Source organism: Nothobranchius furzeri, chromosome 9 (assembly GCF_043380555.1).
Source record: "Nothobranchius furzeri strain GRZ-AD chromosome 9, NfurGRZ-RIMD1, whole genome shotgun sequence".
NCBI lineage: Eukaryota > Metazoa > Chordata > Actinopteri > Cyprinodontiformes > Nothobranchiidae > Nothobranchius > Nothobranchius furzeri.
The window spans coordinates 76,111,798-76,129,718 of NC_091749.1; the positions used below are offsets into that span (position 1 = coordinate 76,111,798).

Genomic DNA, 17,921 nt, shown 5'->3' on the forward strand with positions numbered 1-17,921 from the left:
TTTATAAGTGTGTTACCGACACCTCTCTCTCCCTGGCTGCAGCTGAAGTGTAGCGGTCAGAAAGCCTCACACTGCTGCTCCACGTTCGACAAGCACATAGTAACGCACAACCTTCCATCCCCAGTAATGGTAACGGCGTTGCAACGGCGGGAAAATAATTAATTAGATTATTCCGTTACCTATAAAAGAACGCCGTTAGAAATGCCGTTATATTTAAACTGCGTTACCCCCAACACTGGTAATGAATCTAATATGTATGAAAGTCTAATGTTTATCAGTACATTACTGAAAATAATTAACTTCATCACAATATGCAAATTTTTTGAGAAGGACCTGTACAGTCATACACAGATGCAGTCACACACTCCCTCCCTCATGCTCACACATGCACATACAACCTAAGACTTACAAAAATGCACGCCGGACACCCACTCATGCTCCCCATACACACCCTATTCACTCTGGTTCCGGTACTGCTGCACATGGGGTACAACCATCACCGGTTCCCAGAGTTCGACCCTTTCTGCTGGGGTGCTGATGAGCAGGCTCCCCCGCCCATCGCTGAGCAAAGCAACCCACCACCCCAGACCCCAACCAGGCAGCCAGATCCCCCTCCTCACCTCCAGCCCCGGGAAGCCAGGTGACAACATAGGTGTGCTAAGACCCTTAGTCTCCCTCCGCCTGCTCCGATATAGTGTTAGTCCTTGTTGATGAGGTGTATTCCATGGCTGTGGTGAGCGGGCAGTGCAAGCATCATCTGGCCTACGCCAGCTAACGCCACCACACCACCCCACTTGCACCCACAGCCCTCTGTGTCTAAGTGCCACAAACTTATTCTTAAAACTCCCAGCTTCTCAGCAAAAACAAACTCCTCCAGTCTCTAAACATCCCGACTTTGGAGCAAAAAATGAAAATGACACATAAATGATTTCAACTTGATTAAAATATGTGGAGAAATGAGAGCTGAAGTGGACCACCGGCATTGCCATGGACGCATTTCATCACAGAGCGATCTAACTAAATAGCGTTTTTAATATTATTTTCAATAGCGTAACTAATCAAGCAGCTGGTGGTCTCCATTTTAGTTCTGATATCTCTGTATTCCTTGTATGCATGAATTAGTAGTTCTTCCTAACTCTGGGAGAAGAATGAGTCTCTGTCCTTTCCTTTCATTATCATTCATGTAGCATCACTTAAATGGCTGCCTGTGGATGTGCATGAGGCTCGCTTGTCGCTCCTCGCTTGACTTAAAGACAATTGAATCCACTTGAGCATCATTGGTGTTACTGTCGAATTCTTGAGTGAACAAGAGTGCTTTTTCAAGTAGGGATTTATCAGGATACCCCAGATGTTCTGAGCTCGCTTAGAGATGCAAAAACGATATTTATTTTCAAAAACTAATTAAAAATGAAATTCTGGAATCATATACGTGCAAATCAATTGTATAAAAAAATAAATAAATAAATAAAGCTATAGAAGATGTGTGTAGGCATATTCATGTGTGTATGTATAAATAAATCAATCAATCAATCAAAGCTTTATTTATAAAGCGCCTTCCGCAACCCTGTCAGGAAGCCCAAAGCGCTGAACATGGTACAGTTGAAGGTAAATATATTGAATAAATCAAAAATAAAATTACAAAATACAAATTACAAAATAGGTGAAACATTCTGGTACAGGACAAATGTGTAAAACAATGGATTTAGTGAACCAATGAAAACTGTGGAATAAATTCAACATAAAAGAGGGCCAAAATCAAACATGTTCTGGAAATGCCAAGCGGAGGAGGTGTGTTTTTAGGTGTGTTTTTAGGCGACTCTTAAAGACTGGCAGAGATGGGGACAGCCTAACTGAGGGTGGCAACTGGTTCCAGTGTGACGGTGCTAGGACTGAGAAAGCCCGGTCCCCGCGAGTACGACACCTAGAGCGAGGGACAGCGAGCAGGCCTTGGTCAGAGGAGCGCAGAGCGCGTGATGGGGGAGTGTCTGTTCAGGAGTGTGGCTAGATAGGGGGGACCACCACCCTGGAAGAAATGATAAACAAAGACGAGGATTTTGAATTGTGAGCGATAGCAAACCGGAAGCCAGTGCAGGGAGGCCAGAACCGGACTGATGTGGTCCCGTTTCCTGGTCCCAGTCAGGAACCTGGCTGCGCTGTTCTGCACAACCTGTAGGCGACACAGTGTTGACTGACACAACCCTGCATAGAGAGAGTTGCAGTAGTCAAGCCTAGAAATAACAAAGACATGCAGTACCCGCTCCAGGTGGGCTCTCGACAGCATATGCTTGATTTTTGCAAGGCGTCTAGGGATGGGTACCGAATTCGGTACTTTTTAAGGTACCGACCGTATTCCATAGTACCAATCGAGCACCGATTCACGTAATTTCAAACGGTGCCTCGTTTCGGTACCCGTCCTTCATAAAGAGAACTTGCGAAGACAGCTGCGCATGCGCAAGAGTGTTATGTTGTCGCTCGCTGTGAGCCAGTTGTAAACAGAGCAGCATGGTAGAAAGAACGCACGCTAACGCTTGGGTCCACTTCACTAAATGTGATGGGTAACTGGGTGATGATGAAACCAGCGACAACGATCTAAGTGAGACATCCTCATCTTAATCTGCTCCGGTAAGTAAATAAAATGTTTAAGATAACGTTAGCTTGATATGTTAGCTTGCATTTCGCTAATGGTGCCTTAAATCGTTGTCACTGGTTTCATCTTCACCCAATCACCTGTCACATTTAGTAAAGTGAAGCCAAACTTTAGAGCGCGCTCATGTTCTTCTAGTCGGAAATTCGGAGTTCCGAGGAGAAAGCGAACGCCATCATCGTTTTAATCTGCTCCAGCAGCTAAATAAACTGTTTAAGATAACGTTAGCTTGATATGTTAGCTTCCATTGCCACCGTTGTTATCAGCTAATGGTGCGTTCGCTTTCTTCTCGGAAATTCTAACTTCCCAGTAGGAAAAATCAAATGGCAAAAGGAATGAAGATACACAGAAAATTTAGTTCACAGTAAAGATGTTTGCTTCCGTTTAATTATCAGCTTATAAAACTACAAGGACAATGTTAAAATACAAACAGTTGAATGTTATTTATCGTGATATTTATCAAATATTGTTATATATTGAGAAAAATATATATTTAATTATAAAAGAGAATTAAAATATTAAACAGTCAAAAGTATTGAAAATTGTACCGTTAAGTACCGGTATCCATTCCTAGGTACCGGGAATTAGTACCGAATCGATTCAAATGTCAAAGGTACCCATTCCCAAAGGCGTCTCGGGTGAAAGAAACTGGACCGGATCACAGAATTGATGTGAGCATCAAATTTAAGTCCAGCATCAAGTTTCACCCCCAAACTGGTAACAACTGGTTTTGAGTAGGGAGATAGAGGGCCAAGATCAACATAACGATCCACATTCTTGCTGTTGAGGTGAAAAACAATTAGCTCTGTCATTCCCTCATTCAGATGTAGAACGTTGGCCATTAGCCAAGACTTCCCCTCGTTAAGACAGGACACAAAGGACTGGATAGAGTGACCTTTCTCCTGAAACAATGGAGAGTAAATCTGGCAATCGTCAGCATAGAGATGGAATGATAGGCCATGTTTACGAAAGATTGACCCCAGAGGTAGCAGATAAATGGCAAACAAAAGAGGACCAAGGATCGATCCCTGCGGGACCCCCCAGCGGAGCCCCTCCCAAGAAGAAAAAACATCACCCAGTTTAACACAGAATGTCCTGTTGTGGAGATACGATCTAAACCAGTCCAGAGCAGACCCTTTGATCCCAACCCATCGTTCCAAGCGATCGAGTAGAATCGCGTGGTCGACTGTGTCGAAGGCTGCTGTCAGGTCTAATAATAGAAGCAGCACAGATGTACCCTGATCTAGTGATAGATAGATGTCATTTAGGACCCTCAGTAGAGCAGACTCTGTGCTATGGCCAGACCTGAACCCTGATTGAAAAACCTCAACCAGATCAGAGTCAGCTAAATGTGAGACCAGCTGCTGATAAACGACTTTCTCGAGCAGTTTTGATGTGAAAGGCAGGGTAGAGATAGGCCTGTAATTTTCTATCACAGAGACATCAGCACCAGGTTTCTTCAGGGTCGGCCGAATAACTGCTGCTTTCAAAGCAGCTGGGACCACACCTGTGCTGAGGCTCCCATTGATAATCTGACCAAGACACGGAAAGGCAGCCTTCCAGAGACGAGGCGGCAGAAAGTCAAGTGGAGAGCCAGATGGCTTCTGCCTCGCAACAAGCTTACTCAGCTCAGAGTATGAAACTGTATTGAGGGAGCTCAGGGTGGGTGGTGATGGAGGAACTGGAACAGGGTCAACAGAGTTACCAGAAATAGCTGCTCTAATGCCTGATACTTTATGAACAAAGAATCTGTGAAAAGCTTCAGAGTTTCCAGCAGCTGTAGGAGACATGGAGCTAGGCTCCTGATACACCAGAACAGAATTAAGTGTTTTGTAGACAATCCTGGGATTCTTTGAGTTTGTTTCGATGATGTCTGCAAAATAGGCCGTTCTGGCAGCCCTCACAGCATCCTGATAAGCAACCAGAGATGCTCTGAACAACTCACGCGAGACCTGTAGGCCATACTTTTTCCACTTTCTCTCAGAGGATCTACACGCCCGCCTGCAAGCCCGTGTGACATCAGAGAGCCAAGACTCCCTCCTAGGACTAGACTTGCTAAGCTTGAGAGGGGCAACCACGTCCAGGACCTGATTACAAAGTACATCAAAGTGTGGTGAATAGTGTTCAGTGTTAGATGGATCTGGGTTAACGGACTCTAACCTTACAGACATACAGTCCACAAACTTTGAAATAGTTTCTGCATCCAGGGCTCTGAACCTAGTAGCTGGAGCTTCACACACAGGGACAGGACATGGCAGCGTAACATCACAGAGTATTGGAGAGTGGTCAGAGAACACAGGAGGCAAAGTCACCAGGTTCATGACAGGGAGACCATAAGAGATAACCAGGTCCAGGGTGTGACCCCTGGCATGAGTTGGGGATGATACCCATTGAGTTAGATTGAATGAATCTAGCAAATTCAAAAAACCTTTAGCAAGCACATTGTCAGGACAGCAGATATGGATGTTAAAATCACCAAAAAATAGGACATAATCATATTTTAGGATGCAGTCTGCCACAAGATCACAGAAATCATTAAGGAAGTTAGAGTCAGTCTTTGGAGGCCGATAAATCAGCACAACAAGCAGGCGGGGGGAGAGGCACAGTTCAAAGGAAGAAAATGACATGGTGGGTGTAAGCTGTTTACAAGGAAAGCTGAATTTAAAAACAGCAACCAGCCCTCCACCTCTGCCCCGTGATCTGGGGATATTAAAACAGGAGCAGCCAGGTGGTACCAGCTCCAGCAGGGCGCTTGAGTCACCAAACGGGATCCAGGACTCACAGATGCACAGAAAACTCAAGTCATGCTGAATAAAAAAGTCACAAAGAATAAAAGTTTTGTTCAGCACAGACCTGGCATTGACTAGACCAAACCGGGTCTGCGGCGGGGCATGCGGCACCGAGATCGCGCACGAGCACAGTCCCCTTAAACTCTGTGCCTGTAACTGAGCGCAGATTCTCCCAACAAACCCCAGTCTGGTGAGATCTTCGAGCCGGTTCACCCTCAGAGCCGGCCAAGTTCCTTGGGCAGGGCGTCGAGTAATCCAGGAGACATCTCGGAACCACCGGGTCAGAAGCTGGACCGAATCGGGCCAGCCGCTTGTTCAGGGATCCAGGCCGACGTCTCACGCGCCGGCTACCTCTCTTTCCCTGTCTTCTCCGATGCTTCCTTCTCGAGCTGGGGCGGACAGAGGGCTTGGGGGGAGAGAGCAAATGGGCAGTCCAACCAGCAGCACCATCCGTGAGGTTCCCAGCTCATGCAGCCCGGTTCCCAGCGCGCGCAGCCCGCTACATCAACGGAAGGACGAAGCCTCAGCAGCGCAGCCCGATCGTATGTCAGCAGAGGATCCACACCATTCAAAAAAGGCATCAGCAACAAGAAAAATGCATAAAAGCCAATAAAACGCCAATAAAAACAGTAAAAAGCAAGGTACCAGTGCATAAAGAGGACGAGCAGCTCGCAGCGTGCACCCGTGCGAGCGCCATCTTACTCTGTCATAAATAAGTATGTATGTTTGTGTATGTGTATATGTAGTGGATACATGTGTATGTCTATATATGTACAGATGAAGTATGTGCGACCATATGGGCATGCAATGCACTTAAATGTATATATGTATGAATAGGTATATGTGCAAAAATCCTTTTGCGTTTTGAATTGTTATTATTACTATTCATTTTCTCATCTTTACAAATTGAACTCAAGTCAGCTAACCAGTCTAGCAATTACTTTGTATAGGCTAATTTATAATTATTGTTATTTCATTGTAAAAATGTCATTTTAGTTAAAAAGGGGCAGGTAACAAAAGTTTTCTTCTTTCTGTTCCCTTTTTATTTTCTTGGTTTGAGAAACCTCATTTTATTTGTTAGTATTGTATTTTTTTCTATTTTAATAATAAATGAAATAAATAATAAAAAATCTAAATTACCCTGCAGGAAAGTTAAGTAGCAGCCATGTTTGTATATCACCACATATTTACTTCACTGGTTTAAGGTGGTGGCTGTATTTAGAAAAACACTTCATCTGGTTTAAATGATTAGTAATGAATCAAAAAGGTCAATTTTCACCATCGAATTGACACAGTAACGTTTCATGCACGCTAGAGCTGCAAAGTCACGATTACACCAGCTGGAGGATCCAGACGCACAAATCAACCTTTTGCTCTTCAACATGAACATAAATAAACTGTCAAGGTCTCCCGCAAAAGCCCTTATCTCTCTGCTAAAAGTCAGACTGCTAGATTCCTCACTCTGAATAAAAGTGAATCCACACGAATCCTACAAGGCTTTACAACTTATAAGTTAAATAATCATATGTGATGAATGAACAAGATGTTTAAATCAAATGTTTGAACAATCTGTGCTCAAATCAATGAATTTGAAATGAATATTGTTCTTACAATGATCGATTTATATCACAAATCACTGTGTTTGATTTAACAAGTTCATCGTTGTTTACACTCATACACCTTACAATAAGATACAAGTTAAAGAGTAAGTAATGTCTAAATTAACTTTTTTTGCCGATGAACTGTATAAATGAGTGTCTAATAGTGTTTTCAATGTGTGTATTCATTATTTTAGCATTTTGGTGCATTTTCTTAAATTTAAAATTCTGCCTAAATACCACAGTATAGCGCCACCTTCAGCTTAAAAGATAGAGCTTGAGTCATTTTGAATACACTTGAGCCAATGGCTAAAGAGTAAGATACTATATAAACCAGTAGAGTACTACGTAGCAGCTCTGTGTCAAAGTTATAAAGCATCGAGTCTCGGCCACGCCTTGTGGCGAGTTGGGAGTTGGATTTGCAAGTGAGTGTTTGTCCATTTTGGCCATGTGAATGCGCTTTATAAATAAAGTTGATTTGATTTGAGTGTAGGATGGTTAGCGGTAGTTCAGCATTAGCATATAGTATTAGCATATCCTAGTCTTTAGCATAGCTTTTAGTGTTATACATACTTATTTAGTGTTAGCTTGGCTGTTGGATGTTGTAGTTTAGTTAGTGTTTGGCTGTTAGTGTTATTAGGAAAGTAATTCGGGTTTAGTGTTCCATATCGTGTTAGTATGGTAAGAAGGTGTAGTGTAGTGGGTTCGGTGGCTCTGTGGGGTTGCACTCCTTTCCGCTGGACTTAGAAATTAGGCATCAGTGATTGCGCGCAATCGGTGTACTGGAAAACAGTCAGCTCCCGCCTGGTGCTGTAGTTTGCAACCAGCATTTTACCCGCGATTCCTTCGCCAACATGATGGACTTTGAACTGGGTTGTTCTGCACGTCTCCGTTTGAAGAGGGAGGCTGTGCCCACCGTGGCTCTTCCGCGATTTAGATGCAGCCCACCGACTCTGCTCCCCCACCACGGCGGGCTCCAGTCTGAGGTGAGTAAGCTAAATAAAAGTTAACATCTTCTAAAGAAAATTCCCTACCTAAATGCAAAGTTTGAGAGACGTGGTTCACTTCATTTAGCTATTATCAGTCTGCACTGCCTTCAGGCTGATTTGTCAAGTTCACAAAATGTGGAACGAGATGTAAGGTTAGAATCAGCGGCGAATCGGAACATATCTCGAAGCCTGGCCGACGAAATGGTCCACATGACTATTACTGTCAGGCTCGGAGAAAATTCGGGTTTTTGTGTCAGTCAGTAATTCTGCTAACAGTGGCTCTACCTAACAGCACTAGCTGACAGACAGCATTACAGCGTGAAATCCAGCTTTACACCACAGCGTGACCCGGTTCTGTGAGGAATTCTGTTCAGGAGGTCACATTTCAGGCTCTCCACATCATATGTGACTGACATTTACGTTATAATAACGATCACACACTAGGAATGTTATAAAGCACCTATATAGGACAGTTTCTTTTGTATATTATCTGACTTTATAAACTCCAACAACAATGTGCTTCTATTTTTGTTCAGGCTAAATCTGCCAAAGGCACTGGCTGTCAGACTGATTTAGTAGTCTGCAAGAATGCACTTGTCCAGGCTGACGTGAAGCCTTACCTGTAGCAAAGGTGAATTATTTTTAATAATCTTCTATGTAAACATTCTATTATCACCTAGTTTTGTTTTACAGATTATTGTTACACGTGATTTTATGCTCTTAAACATTCATAAATGTGCTGTTTCTTTGTTTTTACATAGCCACCCAGTTTAGAGCTCCCAGCCGCAGTGTGTCTTGTGACACAGGGACCATGACGGAAATTAATCTTCCAGAAAGTCCCAGAGCAGCGTCCACACCCCTGAAAAGACCAAGATGTGAGGTGTCTGCTGTTGATTCCAGCTTCCACCTCAGTGACAGTGCAAGCTCAGTGAACTGTTCAAGGTAAAAAAAAATTAAAACATTTCAGAATTTTTAAGATATTAACAATTAAATAAGTATGTGATTACATCATGACATCATGAAGGAGGCTACTGATTCTGGCCCTGTGACACTTGGTGGTGACGTGTGAGCTGATTCCCCTGGTAAATAACTTTTACATTAAATATTGTGTTCTTTGCTATCAAAAGTAAATTAACTAATAACCTGCATTATTGCAGGACACTCAGCAAATATGAACTCTACACCATGAGGCAGGCACACGTCAATACTCTATAAGAGCACATAAGGTGCATGAGCAACGCCACAGATTATTGTTATTACTGTACACTGTCCTGAATTTGTTTTCTTTCTGCATCTCATCATTAGCCTGGCTGATCACCTGATAACTCCTGTCATCTGGTTATGACAGCATGAGGATGTCCTCACACACCTGTAACCTATCAGCTCATCTGGCAGATTAGAGAGAAGAGACACCACATCTCCTGTTCCTGGAAAGCCTTCAGCCATCCTTCGATGACTGAGAACCTCCATCAGCTCTGTCTCCTGTCTGCCTACAATTATTATAATAAAAATTGTGTTTGACAAGTTTTTTGTGCTGCCAAATATCTCATTTTGATTCCAGTTTTGATATTTTAATGGATATTTATAAATTACATTAATTGAATTATCACATTGTTGCATGTTTAACTAGCTCTGTTGTGATGAATTAAACTAGCACCTCACTGTTAAAAGCTCATTTTAATTTCAAGCATGTTTAAGTATTTATGGACATGAACAAAAACAGGAAATATATAAATTGAGATTTATTTAATTAATATAACAAATAAGGGGGAAAGAGTCATTGAAAGGCACATTCTTCTGGAAGCTCCTGATCCTGACAACACCAGCAGGAGACCACCTGCAGACACCACAAGATCTACAACCAAGAGAGTAGCTGGTATCAGTAAATAAATAATGAAATCAGGGCAGTTTTAGTGGGCTGTTTGGGATTGTGTAACATAAATTAACACATTACAGAATAATTTTCTCATGGGGTATTTTCATAATTTTCTCTGCAGCAGACTGTAACTTGAGCCCAGGGCTCCTGGAGAGCTGCTATCGAGCACGTTTCAGTGGTTTTCCTGCTTTAACAAGTCAGATTAGCTGTTAAGCAGCTCAGCTATTTGTTGCTGATTAAAACCAGGTGTGTTGAAGCAGATAAATCTCTAAAACATGCTGAATACTAGCTCTAGGGCCGTGGAGCCAAACCCTGCAGCTAATCTAATGCTATGGCTAACGGCTACCTACCATTCAGAGCTGGTTCTGTTGGGTCGGTTCCGGTAGTTTCAGGCAACACGAGCTCAAAACAATAAGGCTCAGGTCCGCTTTTCTCCTCCAAATTGACTTGGTCCCTTTCTTCTCGAGTGTCTGGGTAAGGAAGGGGAGAAACGTCCTCCACTTTTAATGAGTGGTCAGAGTGAAGGGAGTTAGCATCGTCTCGTTACCCATCGTCTTCGTCACTGCCGCGGCTCCACCCTCTCGGTCCACCAGGCAACGCCTACTAATGTTGCAGTTTTTAAAATTGATACGTGGGTGGAGAAGGACTCTGAGGCACACTTGACCCGCTCTTTATGGTTAAAAACATTTTTGTATCTGAAGGAAGGCGTGGCTTTCTGAAGAATGTTTTGGTAAAACCTTCCAGACATGGCACATTCTGATTTGCCAGACTGGTCAGAAATCATAACAAAGTAGTTTAATAAAACAAGAATGACTTCCTCAGTGATTCAGTTTCTAACAGAGTTCCGAACCGGCCAATTCGGAACCAGAGGTGGAAAGAGTACTAAAATGTTGTACTTAAGTACAAGTATAATTACTTTCATGAAATTTTACTCAATTACAAGTAAAATTACCTGCCTCAAAATGTACTCAAGTAAAACTAAAAAGTAGCTTATTTCAAATGTAGTCAGAGTAAAAGTTACTTAGTTACTTTTTTGACTGTGCAAGGACGGGCTCTTCTGAATAGTTAAAAAAAGACAATGGCGTATGCATGTCAAAGTGGCCGTTTTTTTATTAAATGAACACATATGCATATTGAAGTGCAAAGGCAGTTACACTGCAAACTAGTAACATAAATTAGGTTATAGTCACAAGCCCATGACTCACCCCCCCCCCCCCCGGCAGATCCTGATAGGCCTACCCAGTCTCTCAGCCTCTCCAGTAGCAGGTGATGGTCAACAGTGTCAAAGGCTGCAGTCAGGTCCAGCAGGACCAGAACAGAACAGTCCCCTGCATCACTGTGAGTCACAAGGTCATTAGAGACCCTAAGAAGAGCTGTTTCAGTAGAATGAGCTCTACGAAAACCTGACTGGAAGATATCATAGATGTTATGTTCATCAAGAGCAGCTGTGAGTTGTTTAGCCACAACCTTTTCCAAGATCTTGGAGATGAACGGAAGTTTAGAGATGGGTCTGAAGCTGCTATGGAGAGAGGGGTCGAGACTCGTTTTTTTAAGAAGCGGGTGGATTACAGCGTTCTTAAAGTAAGCAGGGACCTGACCAGAGACCAGAGAAGCATTAATTATAGAGAGCATGCTGGGACCGATGGACTGAAAAGCACTTTTAAACAAAGATGATGGTAAGATGTGATGACTGTTACTTGACTTGCTTCGCCCCAGCCTCTGCCATCTGGTCAAGATGTCTTCTCATATTGATCAAACCTGTTGAATGACAAATACATAACACATATTTAATATATCTGGTAATTAAGTTTTGATAGAAGATGCAACAAGAATTGTTTTTAGTAATACATGCCTTACAAATACTATAATTTGTGTCGACAGACTTGTATAATTGAACTTAAGTATGTTGACAGGATTGAAATGAATAAGAAACAGATTAAGGTATGATATTAAATTATTAAAAATTACCTGCTTCAATGATATCGTGCCTCTCAGTCCGGGTGGTCTTGAACTTTGGAAGAAGGATTGCAGCAGCAGTCAGCTCAGGGTATTCCATCATCTCACCAAAGTGCTTTTGGACACCATCCTGAATGGCTCTGAAGAGTGGCTGACACATCTTGGAGACAGTCTCCAGTCTGCTGAGTTTTTCTTTTAGCTGGAAGATCACTTGGGGGGCAGGACTAGGAAGCTCAAAAATGACCAATCAGAAAAAAAGGAAATCCCGACTGTACCACATGACACGGTAGATTTCTAGTTGTAGTAAAAAAAAAATACCATCTGACAGTGGCGCAAACATCTTTTATTTTTTAGAAGAAATGCTTTTAGTGCTTCTACTTGTGGTTTTAAAGACATCTGTGTCATTTAGAACAGAGGAAAGAGCCGCAGCGAACTCCGCCGCTGTCTTCGTTGTTTATGAGAAATTGAGCATCGCCGTGTATGACGTGAATTAAACAGGAGGAGTCTGGCAGGCCAGGCTATCTTTCTCGTACCATTAGCGCCTATTTTCTTCTCCTACCCACCATTCATTGCACTGTAAGGTCACTTAACACATGTTTCACACTAAGAAGTTCAACTCACCTGTTGACCCCTCAAACATCCCTTCATTAATCCTTCTCACAAGCTTTGATCTTCTTAGGCGATCCTCCAGTCATCCGAATAGTCAGTTAGTGTTTCTTATCCTTTCCTTCGTACCCCGTAACACTCTCGTAACTTAAGCACTCAGTTCTTCTGGTGCGCGCCTTCAGCGTCCGCAGCCCTTCCGTGTTTGGGTCTTACAGTATAGACATATATACATAGACACTTCATTAAACGCTGGATCACTCTGGAGCGCGTTAAGGCGCTTCTACATATGTATATGTTTATACTCTCATCTCTCTTCTCTGTGGTTGTGTCTGAATCCAGTGCGAACCGTGCCGACACAGTATTTTGCAATGTTTTTTTACTCAGTAACGGATAAGATAAAAAATGTAGCCAAGTACAATACTTACAAAAAACAATACTCAAGTAAAAGTAAAATTACAGATTTTAAAAACTACTTAAAAAGTATAAATGCGCAAAAAAAATCTACTCAATTACAGTAACGCAAGTAAATGTAATTCGTTACTTCCCACCTCTGTTCGGAACAAGCATCCTTGAGACATCTCTTTTGACATACAGTCAAAACCTGTTTGCACGCTGCAAGCTGACACAGCCAGACGGCTCCCTAAGAGCCACATCCACTTTGGACGCAGACAATCATTCCAGCTTCTGTTGTGACCTGGAGACATCTCGAGACTGGGCGGGCCGTATTGGAGTTTAATCTACGAAATCCCGGTGCTGTGAGGTCCACTCGGCTCCTGACAGTTCGGATCTGCTGGGGGTTTCCACCAGGGTTTGTAGACACAACAGATTGCGTTTGATGCTGTTTTATTAATAATCAACTCGTTAGTTAATAGCAGACAACTAATTCTTTTACACCCAGATTTCACAATTTCTTTCAGACGCAAAGATTCTGATAAACATCTAGCTTACATCACACCACCCACACATCACATTCCATCACTGCATATCCACTCCATCACATCTCATTATTCATATCTTGTCATGTATAATCATTAGTTTAGAAAAGAATAAAATTCCTTTTTAGTTATATACTGACTGTCCGAATTAATATGAAGTGTGTTTATGGTCCCTGAACAAGTAAAAGTAACTAGAATCTTCTTAAACATTCAAAGATCAATCAGATTGATATTTCATATTTATATGGAATCATCACATCTTATTGGTCATATTTAATTTGCAGTCGTCACGCTATAAAATGTGACCGCTACAGATTTATGTTTTGTTTCCAGAGACCGACTGAACAGCTTATCAGGAGGAGGAGGTGAAAGCAAAGCAAACGGTGGAGAACTTTCTCTGTATTCTCCTCTGAAAGTGATTGTCTTTGTTGCCTTGATGTGTGGGATGTTGGTCCTCATGTACTTCTTCTACAACATTCTTGGTGAGTAAATAACAGGTTAAAAAAGAACTCTTTTGTTTGCAGACTAATACCCAGATCACACTGTGCGATTTTTGGCCGCCGCACAGGATTGTTCGTGTCACACTGTGAGAACTCCAGAAAGGAAGCATACTGTATGATGCAAGATTTCAGTGAGACAGACCATATGATGTGTCTCACCAGCAGGACAAGCTACATCATGAGCAAGCCTCCCAAAAACATATGTCACTAAGCAGACTGCTAACCAAAACAAAGCTGAAAAGATTTAAAAAACTTCTTTTTAATTTCAGTTCATGGCCCAGCTCATATTCCTCAACAAGGAAGCTTTGTTTTAAAAACTCGCGCTTTGGCGTCAGATTCTGGCCTCTGTTCTCTTTTTCCCATCTTACAGCTAAACAGCTGATCTGTCTGCTGGACATTCATCCTTCTCATTCTCCTTTATTTATAAAAACTCACTAAACTACAGAGAAGTAACAATCTGTCACAGATCGCTGCAACATCTAAACTTTTGCCATAAATTCTGTTCCTTTGTCCCCCTGCAGCAAAACGCTACTGAACCATCCTCATCGGTTGAATATGTAAAATTTCCACCAACAGGTTCAGGTTTATGTATTTATAAAGTACCTTCATATGGCTCGAGGGACAAACAAAGTGCTGAACACAAAAAATTGCCACAGTTTGACGTAAGAAAAGGCAACAAAATATCTAAATAACATTTAAAAGCATTTAAGGAACAGAAAAGGGATCTCGTGTATTTGTGTTATATTTTTTATGTTCATGAGCACATCTCCTCTCACACGCTCACAGATCACAGAATCACAGTTTTCACAAACCAGCTGATGGGCTAAAAATGTAGTTGAATTATTTTTAGTATAACTCCGGTTTAACTTGGGCTATTAACAAAAATAACAACTGGTGTGCAGTTTAAAATCTGCTTTCTAAACATGAATCAAAACCGAAGCTCAGAGAGGCGGAGCCTTGCTGCGGCGCCCCAAAGGTGTGTTTTCATTAGTCAGTTGCAGACAGGTGTAGCATTGGAAGTGTCCTAAGTTATTTGTTCACTGTAATTTCAGAGGTCTCCAGACATTGATTTCTCCACAGCCTGCGCCATCAAGGGTTAACCGTGGTCTAACCCTAACCTTGCACCAGAAGGTAGCCATGATAAATTCCATCTCCTCACTCCATTATCTGAGCTGCAACTCTAAGGTCCATACAAAAGACAAGATTTTACTCTATGAATACAATTATTCTTATTTTGGTTTCATAAAGTAATTGACATCAATCCACAGCTTAGGTTGCTTAGAATCATATTATGTGAATCTACAATGAATGTTCCATCATAAGTGATTTATAATAATTAATTACTCAACATACATGTTTATTTCATGACTTATTTCAGATCTTAGATCTTATTATCAGTTTCATTCTCATATTAATATCAGTATATTAACAAATGAAAGTTTAACAGTGTAGCACCCTCACGGATGGACCTAGGCACAATGTAGATTATAAAACTGGGTTCATTTTTGCCTTGACAACCTGTGAGAACTTCTCACGTAAGCAAACAACAAAAAAATAAAAATATTAGCAAATGTTCTTTCACATCACATCAATAAAGCTATTAAATTACACAAACCTCGTTGACATCCATAAGGTGCTAAATAATCCTTTACATTCTTAGTATCCTTTTTCTCTATCTTCTTCCTTGGTTATTTCTTCTCCTTATTGCATTTTCTTTCTCTTACAAGTTAAACTATTTAACAAGCAGCTGCAACATGTGAGTTCAGTGTGAGTGTGGCAGAAAAAGGGGTCTGGTGGAACCAAAAACCAGAATAGTTGTTCCCTCTGTAATTCACCACTAGATGGGGTAAAAGAGTCAAATAAAAATACCTCAATAAAATTAAAAGTGAAACACTGTTACGGATTTACTCTACATATTAAATGACAGAAGCTTTCTAAGCATCTCAGAAAGGGGAGTGTTAGAGGTCTCTTGATAAATGCCTATTCAAATTTATCCAATCTGATTGGTCAAAGTTGATGTAACGAAAGGAGGCTCCTTCGTTTTCAGGCTAGCAAAGAGATTTTAAAACCTCAAATTATTAATAAAGTGTTGATTTTGATTTACCTCATGGCTGGCCCGCCATATATGTCATGATTTGTAAGTGGTTACTTTTAATAAATAGTAATAAAATATAAAAGTATTCACAAAAAATTTAATATTTCATAAAAATGTGGATTATCAATATTGTTGAGCCTTTGATATTCGACTGATAATGAAACTAGGTACTTTTGTTATGCCAGGGAAACAACACTTTATAATAATTTGACACAGAAACTAACAGATAGTTGATGAAAATCAATTTATTACTATATTAATGATGAAAGGCAAATTATTATGAATGGTGATTCAAAGTGATATTAAATGAGACAATGGGGTTAGGGTTCCACAAAAGTAAACAATCAATGATGAATTAGAGTCTGCTTCTAGAACTGCAGAAAAGGGACACACAACAATACTACAGGAGCAAGCTAGCACTGCGTCAACTTGAAGAAATATAAAATCAACATTGTTTTACTGAACAATCAGACGATAATAAATCACAGTGCATTTAGTGCCAACTACAGCCTTAAGACATGTGTTGAACGTGCCCAAGTCCATACTTCTGAGAGCACCATGTGAGCACCTGTGTGTGTACACACGCTTGTTATGTAAAGTTTCTCTATAGGAGCGTCCAATAGAGAGTGTGAGGGACCACAGATCTGCCCCCAAAGATGCGTAGGAGATGGAGGGAGCTCCAAGTCCCAGAGATCCAGGAGCTGCCCCAGAGCACAGGGACCCAAAGGAGACTGCGACCAGAAAAGCCCACCATCCCAGACCCCAACCAGACGGCCAGGTCTCCCTCCTAGTCTCCAGCCCCGGGAAGCCAAGCGACAACAGAGGTGTGCTAAGACCCCTAGTCTCCCTCCACCTGCTCCAATATAGTGTTAGTGTGTGTTGATGAGGTGTATTCCATGGCTGTGGTGAGCGGGCAGTGCGGGCATCGTCTGGCCTATGCCAGCTGATGCCACCACACCACCCCACTTGCACCCACAGCCCTCAGTGTCTAAGTGCAGTTTAAAATTAGAAGTGGGCACCGGCACTCGGGATAAGGCTGAAAACCCCCCCTGCCAAATGCCGTTGAATGTGGTCACTCCCAAGACCCTAACTATGTGTTTGTGTGGAATGTCATTGGTGGAAGTGTTTAAGGTGCAAATAAAATTGGGGGCAGGTTGCCACAGGAATGCGGAAGTGGGGTCTATACCCACACCCCCTGACTTGTCCACCTCCAAGGTCCTATGTGCATGTTTGTGTGATGATGTGGGGGAGCAGGAGGAGAAAAATGTGTGGGGATGGGGAGGAATGGCTGGTTGGACATAAGCCCTCCAGGGAGCCAGCTCCCCCACTGGCCCCAATAGGCACCTCTGTTGCCAAAATGCCACCCATGGCATGGAGACCCCAGCCCATCTTGCCAGGGCCCAAAGCAGCAGCATCACAGAGCCTCACGGAGTCCGAGGGCACCAACCCAGCCCCACCCCAGCAGAATATCCACTCCCATCCCTGCATTTGCACAACTTCCAGAATATGTAAGACATGCCTACATTACCTCTCGCCTGGACTATGTAAACATCCTCCTAGTTGGTGCTCCGGTCTCTGCCCTGAATCAGCTGTAGGTCGTCCAGAACACTGCTGCCAGGTTCTTGACGAATAGACACCGACGTAGCCATATTACCCCAATCCTGACACGTCTTCACTGGCTCCCTGTCATTTTCGGAGTACAATTTCAGTTACTGACTTTTGTATTTAAAGCACTCAACGACCTGGCATCTCCCTATCTCTCTGACCTGCTCACTCCATATGTACCCACGCTCACGCTGAGGTCGGCTGACCTTTTGCTGCTGTGTACGCTGCGGATGCGATACAAATCGCGGGGTGAACGAGCATTTGTGCATGCTGCCCCAAAGCTGTGGAACTCATTGCCCATTGGAGTATGGCAGGCTCCATCACTGGC

The 17,921-nt window shown here is 42.4% G+C and overlaps 1 protein-coding gene and 1 long non-coding RNA gene across 4 annotated transcripts in view; both read left to right on the forward strand.

Moving 5' to 3' along the window:
* Positions 1-17,921, forward strand: part of LOC107373711 (signal peptide peptidase-like 2A) — a 119,806-nt gene that overhangs the window by 30,690 nt on the left and 71,195 nt on the right. For 2 of the 3 annotated variants that reach the window (XM_070555208.1, XM_070555209.1), the window contains exon 6: positions 13,727-13,875. The exons of the other annotated variant lie outside the window; for it this stretch is intronic. In XM_070555208.1, the coding sequence (XP_070411309.1) occupies positions 13,727-13,875 (149 nt within the window). The remainder of the gene's footprint in view (positions 1-13,726; positions 13,876-17,921) is intronic. 3 annotated transcript variants of the gene reach the window in all.
* Positions 8,826-9,456, forward strand: LOC129154629 (uncharacterized). The gene is made up of 4 exons (XR_011521674.1): positions 8,826-8,962; positions 9,045-9,102; positions 9,178-9,246; positions 9,326-9,456. It is a non-coding gene; the product is annotated as an uncharacterized lncRNA (long non-coding RNA).